This window comes from Montipora capricornis, chromosome 8 (genome assembly GCF_036669925.1).
Source record: "Montipora capricornis isolate CH-2021 chromosome 8, ASM3666992v2, whole genome shotgun sequence".
Taxonomy (NCBI): domain Eukaryota; kingdom Metazoa; phylum Cnidaria; class Anthozoa; order Scleractinia; family Acroporidae; genus Montipora; species Montipora capricornis.
The window spans coordinates 46,982,642-47,003,164 of NC_090890.1; the positions used below are offsets into that span (position 1 = coordinate 46,982,642).

General features: G+C 39.9%; 1 protein-coding gene across 3 annotated transcripts; it reads left to right on the forward strand.

Annotated features, from left to right (window-relative positions):
• The first annotated feature begins 755 nt into the window (after positions 1-755).
• On the forward strand, positions 756-13,973 carry LOC138059453 (uncharacterized). 3 transcript variants are annotated; one of them, XM_068905070.1, is made up of 6 exons: positions 756-795; positions 5,631-5,739; positions 6,442-6,525; positions 7,659-7,812; positions 8,306-10,233; positions 11,830-13,973. In XM_068905070.1, exons 1-6 carry the CDS (start codon positions 791-793, stop codon positions 12,256-12,258), a joined length of 2,709 nt encoding a protein of 902 aa, XP_068761171.1. In that variant the 5' UTR covers positions 756-790; the 3' UTR covers positions 12,259-13,973. The 3 variants fall into 3 exon arrangements, with proteins under 3 accessions (XP_068761171.1, XP_068761172.1, XP_068761170.1); XM_068905071.1 differs by lacking the exon at positions 756-795 and adding an exon at positions 1,091-1,308; XM_068905069.1 differs by lacking the exon at positions 756-795 and adding an exon at positions 4,917-5,203.
• Positions 13,974-20,523: the final 6,550 nt, after the last annotated feature.

Genomic DNA, 20,523 nt, shown 5'->3' on the forward strand with positions numbered 1-20,523 from the left:
TGTTGACGGAAAATCGAGCACAGAATAAGATTGAATATCATCAAATATTGCTTTCGTACGTATTGGGAAATGAAGCAAAGAGAAACACTGACAAATGAACAGGCTCGCAAAGGCGAGGGGCCTTGGGACTACAAGCTTGCCATAATAAACTTCCGGTTGATGTTTTTGACATTCATTTTTTTCGGATACAAACGCTTTCATTGGAAAAAGTTTGAACAATTATAATTGTAAGCATTATGTTCTCTGGTTTAAAGCTATTTTGTTGTTTTAGTGGGGGCTCCCTTTAAGAAAATATCTATCGATGCGAGAAATTTTTGTTTTATAGCGTAACGTCATCGACCGTCCCAGGGCGCAGAAATCGCAGAAAAGAATTATTTTCTGCGCCCTGACCGTCCGTACGTCCGTCCGTCCACCCCTCCATGTATGCCAATGTGACCAGTATCATGCTAGTTTACAGCATACATCTTTCATATTGGGCATCCATGTTTTGATCAATTGACACCTACCAAAACAAGGTGTCCGCTGACCAGTATCACGTGGTGAAAACGAAATGCAGCATAAGTGCAAGGAAATTTGCCTCGTCTGGCCAATTAAAGCACTTGTTCCAGATTCCCCGCGTCTGTGCATTTGAACAAAATTGAATTGCGATAAACCAAGTAAGTGTCTGTACCACTAAATCACTAAGGCGATTGAATTTTCATGACGTCATCAGTGCAAAACCTTATTGCGGTTGGCCAGTCGCTCTGGTCAGTCATTCTGGCTGCGCTGTCTTTGCTTCTACTGAATTCAAATGCGGTAAGTACAGCATAATTGCTTAACTTGTCATTTTTGAATACGCTCAAAAGCATACTGCCCTCACAACAATCAAAGCAGTTAACATGGTCTCAATAAAAAAACCTGAAACTATTTCCAATTCGACAAAAAAGCGCTGCTATATTTTACAAAGCATTTCATCCAGCTGACCTAAAAAACCGATGAAACTGTCAGGTACTTGACTGAAATTACAATGACTGGAGTGAACAATGGTTTAGCTAACAGACAAAAAAAAGAGATTTAACTGCATTCAAACTGATCAAAATGGTCATATGCTTCATCAAGGAGACCTTTCACTTCCTCTTGTCAGTAAACTGCGTTCGCTCCTTGGGAACTCTTTTCGCCCTTCAGGTCCTTCAGTTCCTTTGGAATTCCACATGAGAAGGCATGTATCATGTAACCTTGAGCTGAGTACGAAACGCTTCAACTCTGAATGTTTTTGATTTGAATTTTTTTGAAAAAAGCGTAAAGTGAAGTAAGAAGACTAAACTCAAGGTACGTTTGACCCCTATCAGCGGTGTCACTTTGCTTACAAAATTCTGATTGATCTTTTACTGCCACGATCATCCGGTACAGTCAAAGATCAGCGATACCATGGGCACATACAAAGCGTAGGCACATGTTGACATAAGCGGATAAAAACGAGTTTTTTCCATCTCTGTGCTTTTGTTATTCATTGCCATACTTTGCTTTATGTGGTGATGCACAATAAGACAAATGGTAATGTAAAAAATGGCAGGCCGCAAGCACGAAATTCGCATAAAAGATCAATTGAAAGCTATCTTTCGCAAATCACTGAAATGAACAAACAAACAGCGCGTTAATCACTAGCATCTGCTTATCTCCTTTCTCAAGTTAAGAAACCGTGAACATATATTACTTTCTGAAACAGAACAACGGGCTTTTAAAAACAGCAAACTCCCACTCGCTTCTTCGATGACATAAATATTCGAACTTTGCTCGCTTCTCTGGCTTCGAAAATATAGGTCCACAGTGCGTGCGTGCATGCGTGCGGCTTGCGAGATTTGACATCTATTTACACTTTAATAACAATATATTGTTTTTAGATGGGCAGAATAAATTAAGGAAATCGATGTTTCTGTTAAAATTCATTTTGGAAACGCAGAAAAGTCCTGTAATAGGGTTTTTTTTAACCAGGAGATGATAAATTACTTGACATAACTGAAATACTTTTTTAATGATCTGTTGGTTCACAAAAGCTGAAAGCAATTCAGGTAGTCAACTAAAAAAAATTTCTGAGGGTGATGCATGGGCAGGTCTAATCTCGTACCCAGATCTCCCACGGTCATACGGAAGGGAGATCTGGTAAAGTTCGATTTCGAGCATGCTCAGGCCCGAAATACGGGCTTTTCTATCACTGCGCATGTTCGTACTCTCTGTTGTGATTTTGGGTTAATTTGCGGAATAAACATGGATTTCGAGAGTATTCTTGAAGAGATTCTTTTGGGTAGAGGACAAGGAAACCTTAAAATTAAGCCGAATCAGAAAGAAGGGCTACAGGCGATTGTTTTTGAACGGTCGAGATTGTTTAATTGTCGGAGCAACTGAAGAATCACTGAAACGAAGGCTTAGGCTTAATCAGTAAACGAGTGCTATTTTCTTCACACAATCTCGTGAAAAGTGTAGTTAACCAAACCGTAAATTGAAAGCGAAAATGTTAAAGAGTGCTTAGACATAATCACTGCAACGAGCGCTATTTTCTTGACACGATCTCGTGAAAAATGTATTTAATCTAATCGTAAAATTCACAATTGATCACGACTTAATCCGCGAGTCATGCTTTAAGAACGAGAAATACTGTTTTGAATAAATTACATACTTAAACTTGAATTTATTAGTTTCTGCGTACCTCGTAGCAAGAAGCTACGCAGAACTTTATTCGAGTGGCAGGGTACGTGGGGCTTTCGTCAGTACCATTTACACAAACGTCGCACATTTTTTAAATGATTTTCCTCAACTGTAAAGCTTTTCCGGCGTCGGAAAAAAAGAACTTTCCCCCGCACAACTGGCATTTATTCAAAACAGCACATGAGCTTGCGAAAACCAAACTTCACTAAGTGCCCCGCGAAATAAGCCAAACGGAGCGTAGATTGCAATGCCGCAACCTTTTTTTAGTAGCCAATGAAAAATGGTGTACTGTCGAACTTTACCAGATCTCACATTTCCAGTGACAGAGTGAGATCTGGGTACGAGATTAGGGCAGGTCATCACTAATGACTGAGTGACGTTTGTTTTCTTTGATTTTGGACCACTTCAGCATCATTAGGGACAGTGCACGGTTCAATAGTTAAATGGAGGGGGGCATTGGGGTCTATTAGAAACCGAATAACCGCACAAATTCGCTCAAAACCGAAAAATCGAATTGAATTTCGATTAAAACCGAAAGCCGAATACAAAACCATCAAAACCGAAAGTTTACAGACAAAACATTAATCGATCTGATATATTAATGGCACCTGGAGGATATGGGCTACACTAGGTTAATTTCATCACTCAACAAACTGACATATGATAACTTTCTCCAATGACCATGTCTACCACGTGTTATATGCGCATCAGTTACGTCAAATTACATGTACTGCACGTGCTGTAAAGTACGACTTATAACAAGTTTTTTCCAGACTTTAATTGTTCATAGCTCAACGACATTAATAGCTAGAGCTGTGAAATTAGTGCGCATGCCTTGCGTAAATGTGTAGTTACTGCGCATGCATATTTATGTACTTAGTACACCTGCGATATAAAATGACTTCCAGACACCACTGATCACTGAACCAAAAACAAATACCCTTCTCTTGCTAACAGACAAGAGAAGGGCAGTTCTTCTGTTATACTTGCCAACTGTGCATTATAGACATACGCCATTATGACAAATATTGTTGCTACTTGTTAATGAACTTTTTGAAAGAAAGGAATTGAAGACATAGACATAGAGGGTGAAGAATTTGTTACTTAACTTTTCGAAAGAAAAGAATTGGAGAATTAGAGTAGATATGATAGGAGGAGCCGACATCAAGGCTCAAGAAAGGAACGTCGCTACAAACGCTTGGCGTAGCCAGATAGCCAGGAGCTACAGTGTGGATGGTATTTGTGAAACAGGCATATCTTCTAGTCTCTGTTTAAATTAGGGATTTCGCAATCTCAAAAAGCTATCCTATAGCTCTGAAAACTAATTTTTAGACATGAATTTAGAGATTCGATTGCAATCTTGCAAAATGGTCTAATTAACAAATCGATGTCAGTTTTTCATGCGTCTGTCCTGTTATTGATCATGAATTTCGTCATAACATTGTCAAAGTAGCTGTGGATCGACGAGGCAATAGCCGAGTGGATTTGCAAACTTATTTGACAAAGTTGTGACGAAATTCATTGTCAATAACAGGGCAGACGCATGAAAAACTGAAATGTATTTGTTTTTTACAATAACAAAAAGGCAGAGGGGTCAAAATTAAATCAAAACACGAGAAGAACGCGAGACAAAAATGCGAGAAACTTCAATTTTATTCAACCTGACGCCGTCAATACGCGTCAATATCGTATAAATTATAAATTTATGTGTTTGTCTGCTTATTGACAATAAAAATTAGCAAATGAGCGGGCGAGATTTTAGCAGTCATTGTAAAACATAAAATTGCACAGTTTGTTAACTTTTTGGTGGTCATCGCGAACGTAGCGTGACGTTTACTGTGGTAAGAAAAACGTCCTTGACTTGAAGTCTGCGCTTGGAGTCTATTTGAGAACTTCCGTGGCACGTGCTCTCGATTGAGGAAACCAGAAACCAGAAACCGAACAGTCAAAACCGAAAACCGCATTGGCTACCAGATCCGAAAAACCGCTTGTATTTTGGCCGAAAACCAAAAGTCAAATGCTAAAAATATGGAAAACCCGAAACTGTAAGAGATACAAAAACCGATGTGTTTCGGTGAAAAAAACCGAAAAAAAAGGCCTAAAAATGGCCAAAACCGAAAAACGGAAAATCCCAACGCCCCCCTCTAAATGATTTATATATTGCACCAACAATACGGCAATCTAATTGCTTTTCCTTAGAGTTATTGACCCTATGGCTATGTTAGTTTTATACACTGAAAATGCGATAAGGTTATTGATGATGGGTTAGTTATCCATTGTTGCGGTCAAAATGTTTCCTTTTCGTTAATGGTATTTAAAATTCCAAGAGTGGTTGTTTGATAACAACCAATATAAGAGGAATTTTAAACACCTTCCTTTGTTTAGCACGGTTAACCAAAAATGCCAGAATTAATGCAAGTCACGTCAAGTCTTCAAAGAAGGACATAAGAAGGATGGGAACTAGTCAGCGGCCAGCAGTATCAGTAGAGGATTGGGTACCAGCACAAAACCATAAGACTTGGTACTAGTTAGTTGTATTATGTGGATGGGTCATTTTTAATTTCCTGTCTTAGCCGGGGCGATAAACCTGGTTTTTGCGGTGGTACAACCGTGCGTACAATAAGAGTATCATTATAGTTGACGTATGTGGTTTATTGACACGCCATAAGATATTCACTTTCTATGTTTGACTAAGTCTACTTTGTGAAAACTGAGGCACAAAGTGGTAACGGTGAGTCCATATGGTTTTTTTTTTTGCTCCCATGCATTGTATCAGTGGGGGGCAAACCTACATTCTCTAAGGGGTGAAACCAGGGGGGTGCGTATAAGCAGTTGGGCGGAGGAGAGCGCTGGTAGCTTATATTCAAATATGGCGCATATAGTCTTCTTCAAAAGTCAAGGAGATTTTCGGAATTTTGTGATAATTGCTTTTATTTTTCCTTACACAGGGAAAACATGATTCCTGAAAAGTCAGATTTTCCTGACAATGGGAAGTGTATGGTGTTTTTACACCTTATGAATGGTTTTGTTATGCCCTGTCCAGTTGACCTTCATCAGGTAAAAAGCAACATTAAACACTTTCTTGCGTTATTTAGGGTGAGTGCACTGCTGATTGCCTCTCACCAATGTGGCCTGGGGTTGATTCCCAGACTCTAGGCTTGAATTTGTGCATGATTTCGGCTCGGTTCACAGAGGTTTTTCTTCGATATGGCACTCCGGTTTTCCCTTATTCAGAAAACTAGCATTTAGTTTGATTTGATTTCATTTGAAGACCGTATGTTAAATAACTGTGTAGTTAATGAACTGTCCTCGTTGAATAAAGACTTTCAGTGTAGGCCACATAAGCGAATACTCAATAGTGCTTTCTGCCGGAGCATTTTGATCGGCTTGCTCGGAGCTTAATTCACCTCATAGCAAATGGAGAAAAACAAATGGCTCCCCGATGAAAAAAAAAAACCCTAACCCGGAAAACACAGGTTTCTTTTCTTTTTTCTTCTTTAAGCTCGAAATATGATATATTGTGATGTATTGCGCAGTGTTAAGAATTGATGGTTACAGGTAGCGAGTAATTTCTCTTGTTAATCATGCAATATAGGGTCCATTTGATCATCCTTTTTGTTTCCGTCTGTAGTTGCATAAATAGACAAAACAAATTTACTTCGGGTACCTCGTCCGGGCAAAAAATTGAAAATGTTCTGAAAAGTGAGAAATCTTTAATATGCATGCATACACCGTTTTGCAATTTTATCCTTTTATCAGGCGCTTGCCGAACAGATTCTTGATATGGAAGACGTTTGTGGCCAGTTTCCAAAGGATGCGTATTTCGTGCACGGAGGGAAACCAGTAAGTATTTGAAATCTTTTTTTTCTCATGATTGTGTTATATATGTTCAGCTGACAAGTTTGGCCTGTTTCAAAGGTTGTAATTCTCGTAAAGAGGGGGCATGGTAAGTTTGGACTTTTTGATCAATTTTTAATCCAGTCGAAAATTTCAGTACTTAGCAGTCAGTGTGTTGACGTTCGTGCTAAAATGCCTAGTGGAATTTCTTAGTGTATCAGCTACTTATTCCAAAATTGAGAAAAAATGGAGTTCGCCGACTTTGTTCTGGCGGAAAGGGCATCCAAAAAGAAAAAAAAGAAAAAAAAATGAGCGAATGCATTACCCTCGATAAATCGCTCATTATGACAAGGCGAAGCCTAATCGGCTTATTGATCGAACACTGTAGAAGTAAAAAACTTTTAACGGAGATAAAAGTTTCTGTGCGTAGAGTTTTAGAAAATGGGTGTTTAAATAAGTTCATGCCACTTACGAACATGTAAACAGTAGAGCTTTTACACAACTAGTGTCCTTGTAAGCGCTTTTCTTCTAAACTACTCCCGAAATCTAAAGGGACGAAGGAAAAAAGAATTATATATAATCTAAGTATATAACTATTTAAATGAGATTTATTCATTTTATGATAGCTGATAAGCAGAGCAAGTACATGGGCCACCGACCGTTTATTCACAGATAAATAATTATGCTAAGGAGGCTAACTAAGCAATCTTCATTCACCGCCGCCAGGTTTACCTACAGGTTTACTCATGCCAGCGAGTAGTCTCAATGTAGGACGTGGCGGAGCATTGCAACACTTCTTAAGTGTACGGTCGACACTGATGCGCGAACACTTAAAGAGCCAAAGTGCTTAAGGAGGTCAACATTCTCATAATAGAGTAGAAATCCAATTAGATTTTCCTTCGTTTCGTTCGTTAGTTTATTCATCCATTCGTTCCTTCGTTTTTTTCCTTATTCTTTCATTTAATGAAGCATCTACATGCATGAAGGTGCACGCCAAGACAACCACTGTCGTACTTTTTGTTCTTTTGTCTGCTCATTCATGATTCTATGTTTTATGGTTACTGCCGCTACTTACCGTACAAAAATGAGTCTCGCAAATCGATTTATTAATTACTTCACATCCTCGGCTTTTGGCACAGATCGTTCAAGATAAACCATTTCAAGAACAGGGTATTGTTGGTGATTGCAATATTAAGGTGCTACTTCGCTTGCGAGGAGGAGGAGGAAAAGAAGGCGCTGGAGAAGGAGAACACAGCGAGAATGCTATCCAAACAAATGAAGCTGAACTACAAGGTATTTCCTTCTCCGCAATGTGCCGAAGACTGACCTTATCAGCATAAAGATACTCTTTCCATAAAAAAGGTCTTATCATACAGACGAACCTGTATTAAGCGGTCAGTATTGAAAGTCCTGAAAATTATTTCCCTTAATTACTGTAATTTTGACTTCTATTAAGCGTTCACCTGTATTAAGTGGTCTCGGTCACCATTTGCGGAGTCCCAAAGGGACTTTTTGTCCCAAACAAATGAAGCTGAACTACAAGGTACTTTCTATTCCTCAACTTGTTGAATACTGACTTTACTAGCATAAAGACACTCTTTCCATAAGAAGCTTAAGTCTCTAATACGTATTTGTATATGTTGAAGAACAGGTGCTAATTTTGGCGTTGGAATGTTATGGATTTAAAGAGACTTACTTAAAGACACAGAATTAAATGGTTAACGCTTCTGGGATATTTACAACAATGTTTAGCTTTTCATCAGAATCTGTCCTATTCAATCTGCAGATCTTAGCGCCAAACTCGACAACATTACTGATGGCAAGCCAGAGGAGATCGAAGTTGAAGTGAGAGCCCTGTATTCACAAATTAATTCCCTGGAAGATACATATGACAAGAAAAAGCTTTTAACTAAATTGACCGCCGTGGCAATAAGAGGACTACAGGAAGACTTGCAAAATCTTCTGAAAGAAAATGGCCTAAGTGACATGGCCTTACAACTTGTCTGTGATTATACAACGAGGCAAATTGACCTTGCCAAAAAGCTTTACCAGGCCGAGAAGTATGGAACGAAGCAAGATGAATTTTACATGGTGCTGTCTGAAAAACTTCTCCCAAAGCTTGAAACACTTGGCGCTCTTGTTATTAACGATATTGAAGTCGAAGGTCAGAGCAGCTGGGTTAGAAAAGTTATCGACAGAAGCCCCTCTCTAACTAAGCTTCGTAGGATGAAATATACCGATCTAGACAATTTAATAACAGGAGCAATTGATGACGACCGCTCTGTTGTGGAGAATTTGTTTGCAGAAGGAACTGAAATCCGAAAGCAATGTCAGCGGTATGGCATTGGACTTAAAACCGCAGAAAAGCTTGAGAGAGAAGGCATCGAATCGGCAAGTGACATGTCAAAAGAAAAACTGGATGAAATAATTGAAGAGGCAGGCAAGGAAGAAAATCCCTCGACCTTAAAGAAAATGTATTTTAACGAGAGTAGTGAGCGTGCCACAGAACGGAAGGTGCAAGACGAGAAGATAAAGCGAAATAAGAAAAGAATAGAAGAGGCAAAGGGGCTTGCTCAAGAAGCGCGTAAAATTACCCAAGAAGCTTCTGAGAAAAGCGAGAAGGCATTGCAGGAGAAAATGAAGGAAATTGCCGACAAGTTGAGTCTACCAGAAGGATGGGACAAACAGGAAAAGAATGATCCAAATGCCCTTTTGGAGCAGCTAAATAAAGAAATCAAAATTGCATCAGATTCTCTGGCAATACCGCCTTATGTCACAAATGAAGAAATTGCTGCAGCGGCAAGCGGTGGAATGGCACTTTACGGTATCCTATTTGATGATAATAACATAGAAGGTTTCTCCGAAAGCCCACCGTTCCCGTTACTTAAGAAACCAGAATACGTGGAGTGGCTAAGCCCAGCTCTTGGATTTCAGGTACGGTTCTTCAAATCAACCGAACAGCAAGCATCTACCAAATTTTATAAAACCGCCAAATCTTCCGGTCTCAGCATAGCCGCTTCGGTTACAAGTAGAGGTTGGGGATTTCATGCTAGCGCATCTGGTGCTCATAGTAGTCAAAGCAGCCGAGACACTTCAACAAAGAAGCAGCGGAACACAACTCATGCAACTGTTACCCAGTACATTTGTCAACCAACCAAGGCTTTCCGCGTCCCTCTGGAAGACATGGAGTTGAACTATGAAGCTAGAAGTCACGCGAAAGAGATAAAAGACAAAGAAAGCGCCGAGAATTTTTTTAAAATGTATGGATCACACGTGCCAAAGGGTGTTCACACTTTGGGTGGAGTATTCTTCCGAAACCTGGATGTGAACACTGAAAGAGAAGCAAGTGTATCAGAAGTAATGATGGCAGCAGGCAGGGAATTTGACACCGAGGTCTCAGCCGGTTACAGTGGTTTTGGAGTCTCTGATGGAGGCTCAGTGAAGACAAAGTCATTCAAAATAAGTGGTTCTACTGATGCTTCATCCACCAAGAAAGTAAAATTCATGTCTGAAATGACTGTGCAAGTGCTAGGACCACCAACTACAAACCCTAAAATGTTCAGTCAATTACTACAAAGCAACAATGCAACATGGTATGTGATTGATCGAGGAGATCGCGCTGCTCTTGTTCCAGTGTGGGAGCTGATGCCTGACCTGAAGAAACAAGCTGAAATTCTTAAAGAAGTGTGGAAAGAGAGTCAGGATAAATTCAGGGTAAGACATTAAGAATAGACATGATCGACAACTAAACCTGTGAGATGAGAGATTAAAGAGAAGAGAGTGACAGATTTACCCTGTACCGGACGAATTTTCTACCGGTTGAGAATTCGCTAAAAGTACGAAAATTTAGACGCCTTGTCGTTCAAAAGTTTGAACACCAAAATGTGGGACGAATTTTCAGCTGGTTCGGCTGTGAACACCTTTACCGTCTAAATTTTCACATGGCAAAGTCGTGGTTGCATGGATGCGTGGTAACTCGGCTGCATCTGGAAGAAGCCCTTTTTGGATTTCGCAAAGTAGCGCTCTGCACAAGAACAGATGGTAAAACCACTAAGAAAGGTTAAACTTTATTCCGGTACGTCAGTTTCACGGTTCCGTGCGAATAAAATGTCCGGTCAAATTTTTCATCCGGTAGAAAATTGGTCCGTTACCTTGTAAATGTAACCTTAGTAAGTATGATGACAATTTTTTTATCAACTTTATTGGGTCTCCTTATTGAAAGATCATTGGTTTTGGTTTCTTGGAACAGGACTATGACTGGGGATAAATGTTTTATTAACATAGAAGTGAGATTTGGAACAAAATAAATCTTTGGGGTTGAGATTGTTACAGACGTTCCCCTGAGTTAGTACCATTTTAAGGACCATCTAAACTGGTCCTACTTGTTTACGGGCTTAGACCGAACAAGCGGAAATTCCTTAAAAGTGTATTTAACATCTCTTTATATGAAATTTACTGGGGAGGGCGAGCTCTTGGATTTCCCTTTTTTGTTGTTACCTGGATTATATCAGCCTTCCTCCTGAGAAATGTTTGGAGTGCAGTTTTTTTCCGCTCGTGGATGTCCTTATAGTATTTAACTGGTCTGAAAATATTTTGGTGGTTTAATTTCATGTGTATAAAGATGACTTTTCTGGAATTTATCTCCGAATTTCTTTCGCACTCAAACTGTTTTAAGCCAAGACCGATAAGATGCACAAATCTTAAATTCTATACTCAAAGTGACCAGGGATTCAAATATAAATACCCAATTCAAACCCAATGATTTGGACAGTATAAGACAGAAGTTAGAAATACAGCAATTGAATTGAACACACCTACAAGTATTAAAAGATTTCCCTGTAATAGAACTTGCAAGAAGAGAGCGTTCAGAAGGTCATGACATAACAGCAGTTAAACAATACTTAGAGAAATTTTAAAAGATTTAGTGGATTTGGCGCGTTGGGGAAAAATTTTTGTTAAGTATGTGTCCCCGTGAACGGCAGCGAAAAATACAGAACAATGGTGCCAGTGCTATCGCTTCGCCAATTGCGCACAGGTGCCGAAATCTCGACTCCTGGATGAAACAGACGACGATGTAATGAAAACGTTAAAGGGTATAACAAAGTTGTTTCGAGAAAATTTCCGCAAGAGAATAAACTATAAAATAAACGTTTTTGTCATCATTGTTATTTGAAGAAATCAATTTATCCATTCTTGATATGAACACCTTGTTTGAATTAGAACATGATGGCGTGTGAGAAATTGAATTGCTTCAACGTGCTTTCAGAACCCACTTTGTAAGACCGTCTAACTCGGTGCTCTTGGTTGCAGGATAAATACACCTATCCATTCTACCCTATCAAAGGAAAAGTGTACCCTGTTGAAGAGGAATTGCTCATCGATTTGGCAAGTGAAGGAGTTCCTGACCAGGCCACTGAAGTCATTGTCTACGTCACAATTTCAATGACATTGCTTACTGAACTTCGCAAATCTGATATTCCCAAAAAAGTGTGGATGTGGTCACCTGTTTTAGAATCCCGACCTGAGGTTGAGCTGATTGTGAGCACCAACAGTCCTAACGGCGTGATTGAGAGAAAGGTCTATTGTCGTGGTGCTGAGCAGGTGCAGTCCTGCAATTCAGATAACATTTCACTTCCTGTTGCATGCAAGGGTGATAGAATCGTGCGAATCTTTTTCAAAGATAAATATCAGGGTTTTGCAGTGGCCTCTGTTCAAATTGTGGGTTATTACCGCACGTGATAATGGTCAAACCGTTGGCGGTTTCAGTGTTAAATGTTGCACCTCTAAAAGACACTCGGATTCAAGGGTGATTTGTTTTCATTTGTGACCTTTTAGATGTCTGTGCTCTGATGTCATGACATAAGTATTAAAGCGGAGCTCCGCGCGCCGGCGAGCACGGAGCACCATGGGTAAGAAAAAAGGTAACCCTTTTGGTTTTAGTCACCGTACAACTGTACGTACGTCCACCCCTCCATGTATGTCCATGTTACCAGTATCACGGGACCATATCGCGGGGTCAAGTTTAGAGCTCACCGAGGCGGCCATGGTCGCCATACTCCAGCTAGTTTACAGCGTAAGTCTTTATATTATATGGCAAGACTTTAGCTGGTATAAAGTGTGATACATTTGGATTACTTCATGGTTGGTGAGCGCGTACGATTTTTATTGACAAGTTGTGAAGGATCCCATTGACGACGGAGAGTGTGTTATATTGGTGTTACTAGACATTTCAGCGGCGTTTGACATGGTAGACCATGGCATTCTCATTACTAGACTAAACCATCGTTTCGGAATTACCAGGAAAGCCTTATGTTGGATACAGTCTTATCTATCCAGCGCTCATCACTGATCCGGAATCTCATTCACGGTGGTGTTCCTCAGGGCTCAGTGCTCGGTCCGATCCTGTACTCCAGGTACACCTCACCTCTCACAGACATCATCAGTAAACACAACATGAACCATCAATTTTATGCTGATGATAACCAAATTTGTGTTTTTCAAGCCGAGTGTTGCTGGAGAACCAACTACATCCCAACAATGCATTGAGTCGCGTATTCATGATAATAGCCGATAGGCTGATGCTCAACCACGACAAAACTGAGTTCCTTGTTTGCACGGGCGTCATCGACCACAACCCCCGCTAGAATCTATTCTTGTTTGTTCAGGTGTTATCTATTCATGGAACTCAGAAAAGAACACCGGTGCCTGGGTCGACACTGTCATGTCTATGGACAAACAAACAAACAAACAAACAGCATATATCAGTCTGCTTTCTACCACCTACGTAACATTGCTCAAATCAGCAAAGATAACATGCATTCGGTCCGATCCTGTTGAGCAGGTTGATCCTGAAAAACCCTTGTAGGGAGCGGTCAACTAAGCACATTTAAATTCACACATCTCTCTTTCCGTCACCGTGAAACTTTGATCCACGCATTCGTAACATCTAAGATTGGCCAATATAATATCCTACTCTCAGGTCTTGGGCAGTATCAAGTCCGAAAACTCCAGAATTCAGCAGCCCGACCTCTAGCAGGCTCATGTAAACATGAGCATATTACACCTTTGCTAAGAGATCTGCATTAGTTACCGTTCATGAACGTATTCGTTTTAAAATTTTACTGATGACTTTTAAATGCCTTAATCAACTAGAGCCATCCTATCTTAGTGACCTTTAAATTCACTATCGACCATTAAGGACATTGCGTTCATCTGATAAAGAATTACTAGTACAACCCCGCAGCCATCTTAAAACTTTTGGGGAGCCAGCTTTCTCCTTTATTGCTTCAAAACTGTGGAATACCTTTCAGCAGAATCTTTTAAGCCTACTCTTAAGACATACCTTTTAGAAATTACTTTGAATTGTAACCAAAGAATCATTAAGTATTACGTTTTCTCAGTCTTTCTTATATTACTTTGTTTTTTTCTTATCACTCATTGTTGTAAAGCACTGTTGGTTCAGCAGAGAAACAGCGATATATAAGATTATTTATAATAATAATAATAATAATAATAATAATAATAATAATTATTATTATTATTATTATTATTATTATTATTATGCCTTAAGGTGGCTTATTACAGTTTTTCTATATAAAAAAAAAACATAAATATCTTTTTCCGAATTTGAGGTTCTTGGTCCTTCAGAGCTCAATATTTTTCGGTTGTTTACATTTTAGCAACCATAAAGAACTTGGATGAGGGGCCTTCCCACCGTTTCCTTCCTCGAGGAAAGCAGAGCTACAGGGATTTTCGCTTCCCTGAAACAAGAGCTTAGTAAGAGATTGAAGCCAAATTTAGAGCTCTGAATGGGCTCTGAAAGTGATCAGGATAAGCCCACTAATGGTGATGAATAACGCTCAGAGGTTTTGCCCGTGCTCGCTGGTTGTCTTGCAAATTACTTAGGGGAGTCTCCTAGGTAGAGTTTTGACAACTTAGCAGAGGAGTTCTCGGCAACTGACGAAACAGGTGCGCCAGTTAACGCCAAGCTGACCACTATGCTAGAAGACCTTATCAGAGGCGATCTCCCTAAAACAAAGCTAGAGGGGCTGGTGGAAAAATACCTACGACCAGAAAATTGCTAATTGCTAGTCTCCTCAAAAGTGAACAGATCGGTTGTCTCCAAGAAGGGATGATCTCTGTTTAGAAACATTGTTTTGGTATTCAAGTGTGCCAACCAGAGGAACAAAAGACCCTTTGTGACAGCCAATGAGGCTCTGGTTGGCACAATAATTACAATAGGTGACGGCAACGTTGTATTCGCTATACCAAAAAGCTCAACAGTTTTTTGTTTTCTCGTTTTGTGCCATCATGAATGCCTGTTATAAAGCATCAGGCGAGTTTGTCGCAATGTAACGTTTCATCCCAAGGAGGCTGGTGGTTTTTTTTGTCTCTATTGACTTCAAGGTCTCCTCACTGTTGGTTCAATGGGTCCGTCGCCTTGTTGTTTGCCCAAACGGTTGGGTTTTCCTGTTGAGGTACTGGCTTCTTGATCGGCTTGAAGTTTCGCCTCTTGCCTTTCTTTCTAGCCCTTCACCTTTTCCTTCTGCTTCTTTCCCTCCCTTCTATTCTGCCTTATTTCGTTCCTGGTTGGCTCTTGGTGGTTCCATGTCCCCTTCTGGTTTGGTTTTCGGTGGGTCTTTTGGTGTCCTGCAAGTTTGTTTACTCTCTCTTCCTTAAGCTTAAACCTGACGTGCCCAACTGCGTTTCCAATTTTTCCCTTCTTTTGGTGCATTGTACTGGCCTGCCACCTGGAGTTCTTTGTTTTCCCTCCCCCTAGATCGCAAGGTGTCCGATCTTAACTGGAAGATAGCCCACGGGGTCCTTTACACTGCCCAGCGCCTTTCTTCTTCCTGTCCCTCTATCCCTTTAGCCTGTTTCTGTGGGTTTCAGCTGGAAAGTCTCGAACACCTCTTTTTCTTCTGTCCGCTTGCCCAGAGTGGCTATGCTTGGGTCCAGACTCAGCTCTCACGGGCTTCCCCTCTGGCTTCGTCTATTTCTCTTCACCATGCCTTCTTTGGTTTTTCGTCTGATGAGAAGCATTGCGTATATATAATCGTCACAATAAATATATTTCTCTCAGGAAAGGTGCAACCACGAGGACACTGAAAACAATTTTCCAGCACAACGATGATAATCTCAGTGCTCGAAATTACCTGGTTGACCAAAGAAAGAACTAGGATTACATAAGCAGAACCCGACTTACTTTTCGGTTTTGAAATGTCAATGTCCGATAGTAGTGTGAAGCATTTTCCCGTGTTTTGAATATCTGTGGCTTTTACAAAAAAATTTTCCGATAGGAAAATGCAAGAGACAAATGAATATCACAAACATGTAGGCAGTGGAAATCAAAACTGCTAAAACTTTAACCAGGACTTTCCAATGGACAGTTGAACTATTTTATGTATACCGTGTATTGGATAATCAATGTTTTATTTACGACAATGATATAACTGTGATGAAATGGTATATGAAATGAATCATATATATGAACTGCGGATGTGAAATCAAGTGAAGCTATGATCTTCGCAGTTATGAGCGCAAATTTTGCAATTGCGTAGAGAAGCCTGAAAAATTAAGGCCTTCAACGGGGTTTGAACCCGTGACCTCGCGATTCCGGTGCGACGCTCTAACCAACTGAGCTATGAAGCTCAGTTGGTTGCGCTTATAACTGGAAGATCATAGCTTCACTTGATTTCATATCCGCAGTTCATATATATGATTCATTTCATATACAATGTCATCATTGATTCATTCCTCACGGGACCATTAGAACCCACAAATGACCAGCTCCCAACGTCAGTTGCTTCATAGCTCAGTTGGTTAGAGCGTCGCACCTGATTTTTTTAGGCTTCTCTACGCAATTGCAAAAATTGCGCTCATAACTGCGAAGATCATAGCTTCACTTGAAAACGTGTTATTAACTGAACTGAAACTGACTTAAGCCTAGTTCACTGTTCCAAGGGAAAATGGTTATCGGATGAATGACTGCATACGGAATCGTATAATCTTTCTGTTGTTTTATTCGATCTGTAAGAAAGATAAAAAATTTGTGAGAATTGAAACCTAATGCGGGTGATTCATGAAATTGCATGGGAAAAATTTATTTTATAATTCTCAAAATTCAGCCGTTACAAAAAAAAGTTACTTTACGGTGGCGATATCCAGTCAAACTTACTTCAATATTAAACAGGTCAGCAGATCGGACAGTAAAACACTACAGGTTAGCGATGTTCAACTAAGAGACAAAACGGGTGTTGATCTTTGTCTCTTATTCCGCGTTTCTTAAAATGTGTCATTCTAACTGAAAGATCAACTTACTTAGCTATTACGCCATCGACTGTCAATCACGCGACCGATGAAATAAAATCAAAAGTCAATAAACGAATTAAATGTTAACGAAACATGCCCTTAAACGAGTTCTTTGAAAATGTCAAGTTTTGCTCGCTTTCGGCAATCAATTAATTAATCAGTTCTGTGGCGGTAACACCCAAAAAAGCCATAGGGGCACACTTAGAATTATGGCATACCCCACTTCAACGCCATGTGATTGCATCTCAACACGGCGTAAATCGTAGGGGCCAGTTTCCTAGCGGGCAACACAGCATTTATCAGGGCAACCGAATTTAGGCGTTTAGATGCCCGGGTTTTGAAACAGGGACAATCTGAATTTTTTTTTAATTTCAAGCACTGTTGAATCTTTTCCTAAGCAACTTTCCAATACTTCTTTTGCAACTAGCACATACACCCCCACCCCCTCCCCCCTGCGGAACACCTATTTCGCCGAACACCTCCGTTGGGTGCCCCTGAACAAACTTAGATCTTGTAAATCTCAGCAACTACAGTAGGTTATAGCTAACAGATTAATTGATGTTGAGATTAACGGAAATTCGAGAAAGAGAATTTATGAAGCTACATCGCTGGGTTTATAATTAGATAAGCTTAACTCCCTTTGAAAAATCACGTCGATGAAAAAGCTGAAAATGTATCAGCTGCTATTATAGGTGCCCTTAAACGTGTAAGACCGTATGTATTAGAAAATAGCGCACTACAAATTTATGAAGCGCTGATCTAACCCCATTTTGACTACTAAACCTATACTGCCAGGGATAAATTGCAAAAACTACAGAATAGGGCAGCTAGTGTCATTAATAGATCTAATTGCGATACGCGTTATAGTTTTCTCCTGAAAAGACTATCTTTGGATAATCTTTCCAAACGACGGAAAAAACTTAAAGCAATTCTTGTCTAAAATATTATAAATGACGCGCCGGAGTATCGGCAAGATTCTATTCGCAACACCTACTATACCCTTAGGAACGCGGAAATGAAATTGAATTGCCCCATTACCTTAAAAACAAATTTCAGCTATAGCGGGGCGTCATTAAGGAAAAGATTACGCTCTAGTTTCCCTAGGAGTTAAGTTTACAGAAATAAAAAGTCAGTCTCCCAACCTCAGCTTTTAAAACAGGATATTTTTTTACTTATTACTTTACTTACTTGCTTAGTGATGATTTTATTGTCTAATTACTGAAGGAAATTATTTGAAATAAAGAAACGTGCAATTCTACTAATGAAAGTTTCCTTAATACACAAGATCAAGCCAACCTTTATTTGTTAAAATCGACATCATCGTTCCATTTGATTCCGCCGTTTCAAAGACTATTTACAGCTCTTCGCATTCGACTTATTACTGCACCTCCAACCGTTGCTCACACGATATTTGCTTTTTCTTTTCAAATGATAAACGCTGTTTACACCCTACCTACAAAACGAGTCATTCTTGAAAACTAAGAGAGTTTCAATAATAATTGCTGAAAAGATGTCTGGTTACAAACGAGTCCCTGAAACATATATTTTTGCCGGGACAACGTCATTACTCTGAGAATTTTGGGAAAGAGGTGATTTTCTAGCCTTCTCAAACAAAGACATAACGCTGGGCATCCTTATGTATGAGAATGAGTTGTTTTTAATCACATGCTATTAATTGCAACGCATCATACGTATTTTATATGTAATTACAGAAGTTACTGTAGTACGAAAGCTCGGCTTCCCATTTAAGATTTGCTGCTAAAGTAAGACTAATGATGGGGTGAACAGGTTCGCGGATCGGCGGATTCGGCTAAAAAACACTTCTCGGATTTTGGATTTTGAGGACACATTTTGCGGATTGGCGGATTTTGAACGCTCAGCGGATCACGGATTCCTTCAATATTCCAGCACGGATTATGCATTTTGTTTGTTTTGAAGTGCGGGTTCCGGAAATTAACTTGGTGGTCGGTTTCAATTTTTTTCTGCCTGACTTTAGAAGTAGAATAGATTACAGCCATTATCAGTAACTAGCGCCCCTCAACGACATTTTTTTCATATTCGAAGGTAAATATAGGTGGACGTCAATCAAATGATTTCCATGACGAATTCATGGAGTATCGTCATGGAAACATTGTTTGACGTCCGCCTAAATTTTACTTTCGAAAAAAGTCGTCGAGGGGCGCTAGTGACTGATAACGGGTGTAACGCATTTTTGACCTAAAATGTAATCGGACTCCAGGAAACTCTAGGACCCCATGATTTCGGCTTCCGGCCAGACAATGCTGACGATGAGATGACTGAATATAACAGTAGCTCTGATGAGGAGGAGACGGAAACTGACGTTTCAGAACTCGATGGAGGGTCCACGTTCTTGATAGGAACGACTACGCGCTTTGGGCGCCAAGTGCGGAGAATCAGTAGGCTAATTTTATGACAGGTGTTTCTTTAACGTCAGTTAAGTTACTGAATGTTCTTAGGCGCTCACTTCTCTGACAGTCCTGCGGATTAGCGGATTTTGTGAAAAATTAGCACGGATCGACGGATTTGCTGACCCCTATTGACCCACCTCAATAATGTATTAACGTGACTTAATGATTGGGAATCAAAAAATTAATAATCCACCCGTTATGATAAACAGAAATAGAGTTGCATTCCTGCATCAATGCTGCAATATTGTTGGAGTAATTTGCTATGAAGATTACTCTGCAAATTTCATTTAAGGAGGTTTCATGTGTGCATATATCATATGTGATTTTGCGAGCGTTTTGTAAGTGTTTTTGCTGGTATGTTATGAATACTTAATGATGTGTGAACTAGAAACGTTGAGAAATATTCATGAAGATGAATTAGAATGAAAAAAAAATATATATGATGTATTGGATAAACCGGCGTTTGAGTTCTTGTTCTTATTTCTCCGCCGAATTTTCCGCGCTCCACGACCTCGTGTTAATTGATGCACCCAATTCACTAGTCTCGTGCCAAACGGGACTGTGCCCTCGTAATATAATGAGACCAATCTAGCGAGTACGAACCATTAACTCTTCATCAGGGAAACCATAACAATTGAGGATGAAGAATATCAGCCATTTTGGTCAATGTTTTCTCGGAAAGAGAGGAAGCGTTCGCAGTAACAATCGTTCTTGCATGAACTCACATCATTGGTCAGTTTTCACAATGCTGTCTAGCCAAGGATGAGATAGAACATATTGGAATGGATAGGACATCTTGGATCCGAGACATCGAATAGAATCGACTCCATGATAATTTGGGTAAAATAGAACGCCTACAACCATCAATCGCATTTTCGTTTTTAAAAGTTCTTAATTAACTATGCATATGACTGACCAGTGCCGCAAAAATTCTGCAACAAATAACTGACTGGTGCCACAGACATTCTGCATCACACAACTAAAGGGTGCCGCAGAAATTTATGTGGCCAGTGATCAGAACACAGTGATGCATACAAATTATTCTTTGATTTCGGTTTCAGACTTGAGCTTTTACTGAACCGCCTATATTACAAATGCTGCACGATTGAATCAAGGAGCAATTTACTAGAACTACTTCTTTTGGCTATCAGTCACTTTGTTCTCTTTCACTTCAGGAACTGTAAGATAGCCAACGTTGGCTAGTTGGTAGGCAGTTAAGCGCCTCGTTTCCGTCCAAGGTCTTAGACCTGTAGACGGATCGAAA